At 43.5% G+C, this 12,500-nt stretch overlaps 1 protein-coding gene across 1 annotated transcript in view; it reads right to left on the reverse strand.

Annotated features, from left to right (window-relative positions):
* LOC145416895 (uncharacterized) overlaps window positions 1–7,999 on the reverse strand; it is a 21,255-nt gene extending 13,256 nt beyond the window's left edge. Inside the window, exons 1-2 of the mRNA XM_080285760.1 lie at window positions 7,884–7,999; window positions 2,242–2,326 (exon numbers count right to left, since the gene is read on the reverse strand). Coding sequence (XP_080141886.1) covers window positions 2,242–2,326; window positions 7,884–7,900 — 102 coding nt within the window. The 5' untranslated portion in view covers window positions 7,901–7,999. The remainder of the gene's footprint in view (window positions 1–2,241; window positions 2,327–7,883) is intronic.
* Between the last annotated feature and the right edge of the window lie 4,501 nt (window positions 8,000–12,500).

The raw sequence follows: 12,500 nt of genomic DNA on the forward strand, positions 1-12,500 counted from the left end.
ATGGGCTTCACTAAAAGAAAACATCTTATGAGACTGTGCAAGAGTGTCCTTCGTGTAAAAATCTTTAAGGTGAGACTGACTGACCAGGCCCCTTCTAGAGGTGCACTCCCATCTAAAAAGCTTATATAGGTAACCAAAATAAAGTAGCATTTTTGAATAAGCCTGTCAGGAGAGAGAGAGAGAAAGGGAGAGGAAGAGAGAGTATGCTTATCGTAACCTTACCTGCATCATTTAAGTCATTATTAAGGCTTCTAGACAGGTGAGGATGGTAGTGGAGCCAGGTAAGTTTCCCCCACCAACACAGACTAATAAACCGGAAATCCCAGGCTAATTACGGCCAGGTGTAAAGGGTAAAGGGTAATTACGGCCAGGTGTAAAGGGTAAAGGATTCTGAAGTAAAGAGTGTGTTATTGAGTGTGTGAGCATTTCAGTCTCGCCCACATCTGCGTGAGGGGAATGACAGAGAGAGACAGCAAAAAATAGCAACGTGGAAGGAAGGGAAGAGCGGAAGGGGAAAGACAGGATGAGGCATGAGGAAGGGGGAAGGGATGGGCTCATTTGGGTGTGGGAGGGTGGAAGGGGAAGGAGGGGGCACTGGAAGGGGAAAGAGGAAGGAGTAGGAGGGGGACGCTAGAGGGGGAATGAGGAAGGAGTAGGAGGGGGGCGCTAGAGGGGGAAGGAGGAAGGGAAAGGAGGGGGCACTGGGGAGGGGGAGAGAGGAAGGGAAAAAAGGGGGAGGCATAATGAAGTAGAGTTGAAGAAGAAGATAGGGGTTCACTTGGGTAGGGGAAGGTGGGGGAGGCACTGGGAGGGGGAGGAGTGTGTGAGGGAGGGTGTGTGTGGCAATTCTGGCGACACAATTGCAGGTTATGGGTGTAATGAGAGTGGGTTTGGTATGCAGGATGGACGTTTTTAAGTCTCCAAGGCATGAGGGAGGCTGGGTATGTTGGAGGGATGTGGGCCTGCGGTGGTGGATGGGTAGGTGAAGGTGGGGGTATGTGTGTTGATGATGTAGTGTTGGTAGTTGTCTGTTGGAGGCCTTTTGTGTTGGAAGGATGTGTGTTTGTGGTGGTGAATGAGTGTGTGGAGGTGTGGATATATGAGTTAATAATGTGTGTGTTGGTAGTGGTGTATGTGATCGTGATATGTTGGCACGTACTGGAAGGTGCTGACCGTATGTACAGATATGATGAAAGAAAACTATTATGGCAGGTAAATTCAACCAACATAAGGCCAATACTATGCTGGGAATCGAACCTGAAACTCTCATATGAAAACCAGGTAACTTGGCCAGGTAAAAGTTCCCTCATCTTGTCACCTGTCGTCCTCAGGCCCAAGGGGGGAGGGGGTACTATGTGACAAGGTGAGACGACTTTTAATCTGGATGTGGTAGAGTGGAAAATTTATTGGCTTTCATCTTTGGGTCCTGGGTTCGACTACCGGGACTGGAATGGTGATATATTTAGGTGTGTGTAGGTGTTAGGTGAATGTGTGTGTGTATCTGCTGGAGGATGTCAGGTGAGATTATGTGCGAGAGGGTTTATGAGTGTGTGTGCTGGAGGGAGAGCTAGTGGTGTGTGTGTGTGTGTGTGTGTGTGTGTGTGTGTGTGTGTGTGTGTGTGTGTGTGTGTGTGTGTGTGGTGACCATAACTTCATGTGTACCGTAATTCAAGCCACGTGTGTACCCGTAATTGCCTCCTAAATTGCAGGCTTACACTGCTGTGGATGATGATGATGATGATGATGATGGTGATGATTACATGTTCAATTCCTAAATGCGAGAGGCCTCCAATTAGCTGCTATTCGTGTCACCACAACTATCCTTATCTTATTAATGACCTTATTACCTCTACTAATAACTATCTACAACTACCATCATCATCACATTCATCATCCACATCTACCATCATCACTGTCTCATCCCTAACTTTCCTCACTACCATCATCACTATCATCATGCTTATCATCACTGCTCATTATCCTCACTGTCATCATCCTTACCATCATCACTGTCGCTATCCTCACTTTCCTCACTATCATCATCATTATCTTCACTATCCTCACCACTGTTACTATCATCACTATCATCACTTTCCTCACTTACCTCACTTTCCTCACTATCATCACTATCTTCACTAGCCTCACTTTCCTCACCATCATCACTGTCCTCATTTTCCCCACAATCATCCTTACCATCATCACTATCACTATCCTCACTATCCTCACCCCATCAGTACTCACAATGGTGTAGATGGCTGTCGATAGTGCTGCATGTCTAGCGTCGAAGCAGCTGCCTCTGTGGCCCCTCACTACCGGGGGGGTCAGCCTAAAGGAGAGAGAAGAGGGGGTTAGTGAGGGGGCGCAAAGTAATTCTCTCTCTCTCTCTCTCTCTCTCTCTCTCTCTCTCTCTCTCTCTCTCTCTCTCACACACACACACACACACACACACACACACACACACACACACACACACACACACACACACACACACACACACACACAATCATTCCACTTTCATAAATTGCACTTGATTAGAATACCTGTTGATATACACATGAATAAAATCTTACACACACACACACACACACACACACACACACACACACACACACACACACACACTACAAATATACAGTAAACAAGGTGCTGTGCGGGTAATTAGATTTATACCTCATAAAAAACACACAGGTAACCCTGATACACCTGTTCTTCTAAAATTACCTTAGTGGGAAAAATAACACTGTTTTATTTTTTCATATTTATTTATTTATTTATATTCAAAGATACAACTTTTTTTTTACTTTGACCTAAATTAGTGTATCTTCAAAGTAAACATTATTTCAGTACATTATTTACATTAATATTTTTTTTTTAAGTTTTCAGGGAGTGAGAGAGAAGGAAAAAGGGTGATGAGGAAGAGGAATGTGTGAGGGAGGGGAAGCCAGAGTGAGGGGAGGGGGAGGAGGGAGATTAGCAAGGGGAGACACAGAGGGAGGGGAGTGCTAGAGAGGGGATGGGGGAAGGAGAGGGGAAAGGAGGGGAAAGGGGCATAGGGAGAAAAGGTGGAGTGAGGAAGGAAGAAAGAGAGGGGAGAAATGATGGAGTGGGGAGAGGAGAGGGGAGACGAGGAGGTGAGCCAATGAAAGGGATGAGAACTGTGAAAGAAGGGGAAGATGGAAGGGGAGGAAGGGATGGAAGGAGGGAAGAGTGAGAGAGAGGGGAGGAAAGAGAGGGAGGGAAGTGATGGAGGGTGGGAGGGGGGAGGGAGGGAGGAAAAAGATGAAGGGAGGGAGGGAGATGGGTCAGGGATGCTGGGTAGGGAGGGAAAGAGCAAGGGATAAAGAGAAGGAAGGGAGAGAGAGAGAGAGAGAGAGAGGGGGGGAGAATCACCCAAATTAAATACAACATAATTAAATTAGTCGGTGCATTACACGCCAGGGAGAGAAAAAGAGAGAGAGAGAGAGAGAGAGAGAGAGAGAGAGAGAGAGAGAGAGAGAGAGAGCTCAATTCTTTCAGTAATTTTCTCTCTTCCATCCATCAACACTCCTTATCTCTCCACTCTCTCTCCCCATTAATCTCTCTCTCTCTCTCCCTCTCTCTCTCTCATTCCTCTGGCGACTCAATATTTTTTCAACACATGTTCTTTTTCCTTTTTCCTTTATTTTCTTTTTTATCCATCAAGCTCGAATTTATTTTTTTATTATTCTTTACAATTTTATATAGACTTTCTCCTCCTTTTTTGCTTCTCTCTCTTCCCCTCTCCCTCTCTTTCCTTCCCCCAGTCCTCTTTCTCGTTAGTGCTATCTCTCTCTCTCTCTCTCTCTCTCTCTCTCTCTCTCTCTCTCTCTCTCTCTCTCTCTCTCTTTGTCTTTCTCGGCCATCATTCCCGTCCTCTTCCCTAAATATTTTACATCCAATTTTTTCCCGTGATCCCTTTAATCCGCTTCCAGCACCAAAACACACACACACACAAACGAGTATGTTGTGTGCCTGCTCTCTCTCTCTCTCTCTCTCTCTCTCTCTCTCTCTCTCTCTCTCTCGTTACGTAGACAAACAAACAGGCAGCATCACACTTTGCCTCCGTCAGCTAGGATTTACGTCTCACTAACTCTACCCCGCCGTGCCTCAATTAATCCCCCAATCCCCCCCCCCTATGTTAATCCCCATCGCCCTACCCATTGCAAATATCGGGTGGATTTAATGGGGAAATTGATGGTTCAGGAATATAAACTTTAATGACAAGTGGTGGTAGATATATTATTGCCATCTCTCCTATTAATTGCCATATTTTCAGTACTATATATATAATTGCCATATCATGTAAATTGTTATATCTCCAGTACTATATATAAATTTGCCATATCTTCTATTATTTTTTTATGTAAGAAAGAAGGAACCTAAGGCAAGGAGCCCGCAACCGTTCCTTAAAAAAAAAAATACAAAAGAACGCCAAATTCAAGATCCGTTCATTTCGAGATGCCTGGCCACACTGCGTTTGAAAGACTGGAGATCATAGGAAGTAGGAAATACAGACAGAGGGAGACAGTTCCAGAGTTGACCTGTTGCCATGTCCTGTAATATATATAAAATTGCCATACCTCTATTATTATTACTGAGGTGCTGCAAGAGATTTACGGTAAAGTATGTTGATAATCACGAAGAAGTTCTGTGGGGAGGATGGACGGTCGTAGTATTATTATTATTTTGCTATTGATTTTCAGGAAACATGCTTCAAAAGGACGAGACTCCCTGCCAAGTTGAAATGAATGTTCTATAGGCTTCTTGAGGATCAAATTTCACTTAAGCCCTATCACAGAACACACTACATATATCCATTTACTTACATATCTACCTGTCTCATTTAATTATGTACTGCCTCACAGGTGCATAGGAATACATGATACTCTTGTTTTGTCCAGGATTTTAAGGTGAGGGTGACCAAGAACAGGCCCCTGAGTAGCATTAAGTGAGAAATTGACCCCAGACTGTCCCTGAACCTGAACCATTAAGGGCCGCATCTGGTTACAACGCCCGCTTGAACCCTACATGGTTAGAGACGTGATCCGCAGACCAAAAGGACCCGAGTTCGATCCAACCACGTAGCCTGACCCTCATTATAGAATCAGTTGTGAATTCGTTTGTCAGTATCAAATAACAGTTGTCAGGGTACTGTAGACAATGGGGCGGCTCTATCCTATTAATTTTGCAAAGTCACCAGGCAGTGTTGAATTTCAGGGACCCGGACTGTACCTCTGAGCCGCAGTGTTATTGGAAGCGCACTCACACTGTATTTTTATTTATTTTTTCTTTTTTCACTGTTCACTGCCACGAATTTATTCCTCAATAATCACTGCCACGATTTTTTCACAGTTATCACAGTCACAAATTTCACAGTCCCCCTTTCCCCCTTTCCCCCTCACACACCAACCTATCTGTCCTCCCTCTCCCCATTCCCACACATACGCCGGAGCTGCACGTTTTACACAACAAATATGGCGTTTGCTGATGCACCGAATATCTTTGTTTACTCTGCAAACTCTGGCCCAAACTAGTGGTGTCCTGTGGCCAGTGTAAAGAATACCAGAGTGAGAGGAAGGCTGGTGGGTGGGTGGAACTGACTCTCACCTGACTTATGGCTTGCAATTCCTGTTCCATATTTGTTGGGGTCGATTATGGAGACTTTTTTTTGGTGAAGGACTGATTAGTGAGTGTGTGTAGAATGACTTAGTGTTTACTGGATGTGTGTGTGTGTAGTCGGATGCACGGATGAAGTGGAGGGAGGCCACAGTTACTGCAAGTTACTCCACTGGAGTGGTGTGGGGTCCAAAGCTCGGTACCTGGCCTTAATCAACACTCTCAGGCAGAGGACTCAATCATCCACCGCCTACCATGGCCATTCTGTCGAAGCCGGAAGAAAATTCACTTACGTATATTCAACCTACGTGATTTTACGAGTTTTTAGCGACTTTTTAACGATAAGCTGTGACCTGGCCCAGATTTTCGTCCTTTTGCCGCTTGATTTGCGTAGCTCATTTACAGAAAATACTAGGGCTATGCTTTCCTTCACAGCACTACTTCGTGACTAGCATCATATTCCAGTATTCATATTGTTTACAGGTGAGAATTCAAGGTGGAGATAGGGCAATTTTAGGCCAAGTTAAAGTGACAGGAGTATAGAAATGAAATGAAGAGTTGGCTTAATGGGACTGACTTGTGATGCAAACTTTATTAATTTACTTATTTATTCTTATTTTATTTCTCTCCCTTAACACATGTCTTTAAGCAATTTATTCTTGCTATCCCCAGACGGTTTTCCTGAGACGATTATGTGGGTTTTTAGTTTGTCCTTCCTCCCTCCAGACGATTTTGTTCCCAGGATTATCTTTCTCTTTAGAGTCTGGTCCGAATTAGCTACATCGCGTGCGTGGATGGTTGGCTCCCTGGGATTGACTTTCATGGCTGGGTCTGATGATTGTTTTGATTCCTCTCCCTCGCTGGATGTGGCTGCTGTTGTTTTGTTGGTTCATCTCTCTCTCTCTCTCTCTCTCTCTCTCTCTCTCTCTCTCTCACACACCCTCTCCCATACCTCTCCACCCCATCCCTGCACCTCATCCTCGGTCTTCCCCTTCCCCCTCCATCTCATCCTCGATCTGCCCCCTTCCTCCCTCACCCTCCATCTCACATACACTCTCCTAGTCAGTCTCTCAATTTTCTCACTGACACATGAAGCATATTAATTCATTGTAATAAATCCTTCCATTACCCTGACTTCCAGTTTCTTTATTTTCTTTTTACCTTCAAACGATTTTTTCTTTTTTTTTTGGGGGGGGGTAAACGCTAGCTGGAAGGAATTTTGATTTTGGTTACTGGAAAAAAAAAAAAAAAAAGAAGATGGAGCCATGTGGAAAGCTGGCGATTTTGGTTTTGAGAATTTTATGGCAAACTTTCACGATTGTTTTGATTTGCGTTTTGTTTCGTGATTGTCTGTGATTGTTTGTGATTGTTGTTGTTGTTGTTGTTGTTGCGGGAAAATGGAGTGAGTGAAAGGCTGGCAGTTTTGGTCTGAAATTTTTTTGGCCAATTTAAGTGATTGTTTTTATTGTTTTTTTTTGGTGATTGTGATTGTTATTGTTATTCTCCTTCCTTGCAGTGTTGTTGTTGTTGTTGTTGTTCTTCTTCTTTTTCTTCTGCTTCTTCTTCCAAGCTTATCTGAAACGCGAACCCGGTACAGTGTAGGTTGCGTTGTCCCACTTCCCTCCCGTGAAAGGTGGCTAGGGAAGTGGTTGAGGGACGTTTGTACAACCGGGCAGTGGAGCCGTCTGGTTATATCGGTGCTACCACGTGAAGGCACCCCTCTCAAGTACTATCATCGCCGTAAAAGGGATATAGACTTTGACCTCCTTGACCCCGTACGGCAGGTCAGGCCAGGTTGAGTTAGGTAGGTTAGGTTAGGTCAACTTAGGATAGCTTAGTTAGGTTAGGTTAGGTCATGTATGGAGATTATATTATAGGCCATACTGCCCCTCACAGGATGCGGCGTTGAGCATAAACAGACACCGTAGACAGATGGATCAGTTACCCCTTTGACTGCGAACGGTTTAAGTTTGAGGAATGAAATCTTTGCGAGAGAACTAGATTAAAATATTTATCTAAAAGGTCTATGTGGGTTTATTTTTAATTCATTTATATGCAAAAAAATATATACATATATATCTGTTTCATAAAATTACCCAAAATCAACGAAAATAAAATACTCGTCATGCCATTACATCGAATTACAAAAAAGAAAAATACACAGAAAACGGCATCAATGAAGAAAACGGGGGGGACTATTATATTTTTTACACACTGCCAGAATAACTCTATATGCTATTGAAGCTTACCTGGTGAACCCCGTCATGGAGCCGTCGCTGTTTTATCTCTCCATCTTGAACTGGAAGCCTCTTTTCCTTGTTTTCAGGGTGAAGGGAGTGTAGGGAGGGATAGGGGGGTTAGGGAGGGGGAAGGAAAGGATGAGGGATGGGGATGGGCAGATAGAGCAACGTGAGATACAGAGAGGGGACGAGAGGTAGGCTAGATGATCAAGAGAGGGAGAGGGAGTGGAGACGTAGACAGAGAGGATAGGAGAGTGACTGGAGAGAGGGAGTGGTGAGAGAGGGGTAGATGTGAGAAAAATGAGAGAGGGAGAGGATTTAGAGACAGGATATAAAAGATGGCTAAATGAGAAAGGGAGGGATGTTTGAGAGAGTGAGTAGAAAACTTGAGAACTGAGGGATAGCTGGGGGTTAGAAGTAGATAGATAAAATACAGGAGAGAGAGACAGAAAGAGAGGGATGAAAACAATGGAGATTAAAGAAAATTAAAAAGACCGACTTAGATGGAATTTGATAGATAGCAATGAAGAAACTATGAGGTGGATAAAGAGGTCAAGACGAAGGAACGGAAAGGTCAGAGGAAGAAGGGGGGAAAAAGGTCGTGAAAGGGAACACCTGAGATTAACCTTGTTCTTCTCTTGTTCTCCTGGTTAATCTCCTTGTTCCTGTTCTTAGTAGACTTTGCTCTTAATCTTGCGTTTCTTTTTCCTTTTGTTTGTGTTTTTCCTCTTGCCTCTTTAGTTCCTTCCTGTTTGTTTTGGTTAATTATTCACTTGTTTTATATTTCCTTGTGTGTAATTGTCTCTGTTTTTTTCCTGTTTTATTTCAGTATTAATTTCCAGCTTTTATTTTTTCTTTGTGTGTTCCGTCTTGTCTTTATTTTCTTTTACTTTATATTGGCTATGATTTTGCACTCTTTTTTCACTTCCTTTTCTTCATTAATTTATTCTTTCGCTTTTTGGGTTGCTGTCTCTCTCTCTCTCTCTCTCTTTTTTATTTCCTCCTCCTGGTTCTTCTTGTTCGTGTTCTTAATCCAATCGTTAATACTCTCAGTCCTCTTTGAATTTCACTGTTTCTTTGTGTTTACTCCTACTTACACTAGATTAATGTTAGGTTCAGTTAACCATAAATTTCCATAAAGTATAATGATGGCAGATTTTTATTTCACATGTATTCAGTCAGAAAATATTTTTGGATCAGCCATTTTTTTCACTTTGAGTTTTTTCTGTTCTTTTTTTTTTTTTTTTAGGGCACGCAAAAACTCACAATTTTCTAGATCTTATTATAGTCTCATTTATCATAGTTTTTGGCACCTAAACCTGAAATAGGGACCTGGGTTTATACGTCGATGGTTGCATATCGTAAAATTCACAAGGTTTTATTTCTCTCAGCTTCGTTATGATGTGTAAAATTTTGATTATCCTATCGGCTGATTGTATGGCGAAATTTACCACCTACCTCTTCACTGGCAGGGCATTTAGGGACCTCGATCTTCATTAGACGGTTGTGGGTCGTGTTCTAGGAATATACTGGGACTTGAGAAAATTGACTATCCTCCTTAACAGTCCCCGTGCAATGGATAGGCACGTATAAGCAGTTTTTAATGTCTCTCATACACAGTTATAAATATTTTCACTCTTTCTTTTTAACACAGCATATCAATAGTCATTTTCTTTGTATTTTTTCTTATTCTTTGGTAAAAAAAAGTTATAGAATTAAAATGTTATGTGGTGAACTTAAAATGTTATAAAGAACTTAAGGTGTTATATTGTTCTTTACTCTTTAAGAATCTTTGCCTAAAATTGTGGGGATCTATCTTCCTGTCCTCGTCTGTGGGGGAAAGGTTAGATTCTCTCTCTCTCTCTCTCTCTCTCTCTCTCTCTCTCTCTCTCTCTCTCTCAGGCAAACACAATGCCTCTTTCTTTTTCACTAGAGACGAACACATTATCTTTCTTTCTTTCTTTCTTTCTTTGAAACACGCACACACACACACACACACACACACACACACACACACACACCCCCCCACTCTCTCTCTCTCTCTCTCTCTCTCTCTCTCTCTCTCTCACATTAAGGGGGGGGAGGGGAAGGTGAGTCAGAGGGATTGTTTTTAAGAGGGTAATTACTTTTATCTCTTTTTAAGTCGACTTTCTTCCATCTCATTTAGACTCTCTCTCTCTCTCTCTCTCTCTCTCTCTCTCTCTCTCTCTCTCTCTCTCTCTCTCTCTCTCTCTCTCTAAATCTATCTATCTTCTCTTTGTTTCCAATCTGTTTTAATTTCTTTACCTTCGCTTCCTTCACATTTTTTTCCTCCTCTCCTTCTCCACACCACACCACACCACACCACATGGAATCACCCTCCTATACCACACCACACCATACCACACCACACCACACCATTGGTATTAACCGAAGGGTGCTAAAGTTTCCCCTCAAGTAATTTATTTTTCCCCTCAGTACCAATCTCTATGTCAGTCCGGAGGTAGAAAAAATAAATATATATATAAATAAATAAAATGAGGTCATCGTAGTGAAAGGGTGAAGTGAAATGACAATGGTAGAGAAAATAAAAGAAAAAAAATGAGGTGAGTTCAGTGGAGTGAAATGATGGGAGCAGAGAGGGAAATGAGGGGGAGCAGAGAGGGAAATGATGGGGAAGCAGAGAGGGAGATGAGGTGAAGCAGAGAGGGAAATGATGGGGAGCAGAGAGGGAAATGAGGGGGGGCAGAGAGGGAAATGAGGGGAGCTGGAGGGAAATGAGGTGAAGCAGAGAAGGAAATGAGGGGGAGCAGAGAGGGAAATGAGGGGGAAACAGAGAGGGAAATGAGGGGAGCTGGAGGGAAATGAGGGGGGCAGAGAGGGAAATGAGGGGAGCTAGAGGGAAATGAGGGGGAGCAGAGAGGGAAATGAGGGGGGAGCAGAGAGGGAAATGAGGGGAGCTGGAGGGAAATGAGGGGAGCTGGAGGGAGCGTAGAAGATACACCTTCGGAAATCGAACTCACGTCTGTCAATACAAAGAGGATGCTTCGTCTTTTGGTATTAATGTGATGGTGTGGTGGAGTAGTGTGGTGGAGTGGTGTGGTGGTGTGATGGGTGTGATGTGGTTGGGTGGTATGACATTGTGGTGTTGTGTGGTGGTTTGAAAGAGTGGAATGATGGAGGTGTGTGGTGTGGAGAAGTGGTTTTGTGTGTGTGTGTGTGTGTGTGTGTGTGTGTGTGTGTGTGTGTGTGTGTGTGTGTGTGTGTGTGTGTGTGTGTGTGTGTGTGTGTGTGTGTGTGTGTGTGTGTGTGTGTGTGTGTGTGTGTGTGTGTGTGTGTGTGTGTGTGTGTTGTGGTTCTGTGGTGGTGTGTGGTAATTTTGTGTGGTGGTGTGGTCAGGGGTTATGCTGAAATGGTTGTGTGGTGGAGTGGTGGGGACGTGTGGTGGTGGAAGCTTGCTGTGGATGTGGTGAAATAAGAGGCTGGTGACGTGTAGTGGGGTGGTGTGGTGGTAGAGACGTGCTGTGGTGAAGTGGTGAGGTAATAAGATGGTGTGGTGGATGTAAGCTGTGGTGGAGCTGTGTAGAAATGCTGTGGAGCTGAATGAGCGTTGGATGTCAAGCTCCTTTATTCTTAGCAAAGGCCCCAGGTCATCTCCACGTGTACTCAATTTTTGCTTCCTCCTGTAGAAGAATCGTGAAGATAATGAGGGGATGGAGAGGCGAGGGAAGCGGAAGTGGGGATGAGGGGTTAGATAAGAGGGAAGAGGAGTAGATAGGAGAGATCGTAAATTGAAGAGGAGTAAGTAGTAAGCATGGAGGTAATGAGAGGAAGGGGTGGAGAGGAAGTGGAGATGAGGGGGTAGATAAGAGGGAAGAGGAGTAGATAGGAGATTGTAAAATGAAGAGGAGTAAGTAGAACGGTAATGAGAGGGAGGTGGGTGAAGAGGAAGAGGAGATAAATGGATAGACAAGAGAGAAGGGTAAATAGGAAATTGTGTAAAAGGAAGAAGATTAGGTAGAAAGATTGGAAAGAGGTGAGGATAAAAAAAAAAAAAAAAAGCAATGTGTTGAGAAGATAGTGATAAAATATGAGCCAATCCTCTCTTAGGTTATGGGTTCTCCCTTGCACCTCTTCCTTAGCGATTTATTTTTGGATATGGCTGGTTATTATCCTTTTGCACGTTATATATATGCAGAGTATGACGATACTGGAATGAATTATGTAACGCTGAAGAAACAAAATAGATCGCTTAGAAAAAAACTGCTAGGGAACTTCTTTACGACGAGAATACGTGGGATCCACCTCGCAGCGAAGGTGTTTAATGAGAGGTACGTAAAATCCAGGTAAAAAGGTATTACGAAATCGCAGGTGTGGCGGGGGCGGTGGGAAGGTCATTAGCAGGGAGGGGGTGAAAGAAGGCAGGATATCTCTTAAAATGAAGTGGTTTGGGATGGTAGTCTCGGCTATTTCCTCTTTTCGTACCATCCACGCCTCTTACACCTCTTGATTATCTGTCTGTTTTCCTCTTACTCTTTCTTCCTACTCCTCCTTTCCTTCTCTCTCCTTTTAATGTTATTCTCATTTGGTCTATGTCTTACTATTCTCTCTCTCTCTCTCTCTCTCTCTCTCTCTGGCACCGTGCCT

This window comes from Coenobita brevimanus, chromosome 108 (genome assembly GCF_032717465.1).
Source record: "Coenobita brevimanus isolate Jiangsu-jjx chromosome 108, ASM3271746v2, whole genome shotgun sequence".
Lineage (NCBI taxonomy): Eukaryota > Metazoa > Arthropoda > Malacostraca > Decapoda > Coenobitidae > Coenobita > Coenobita brevimanus.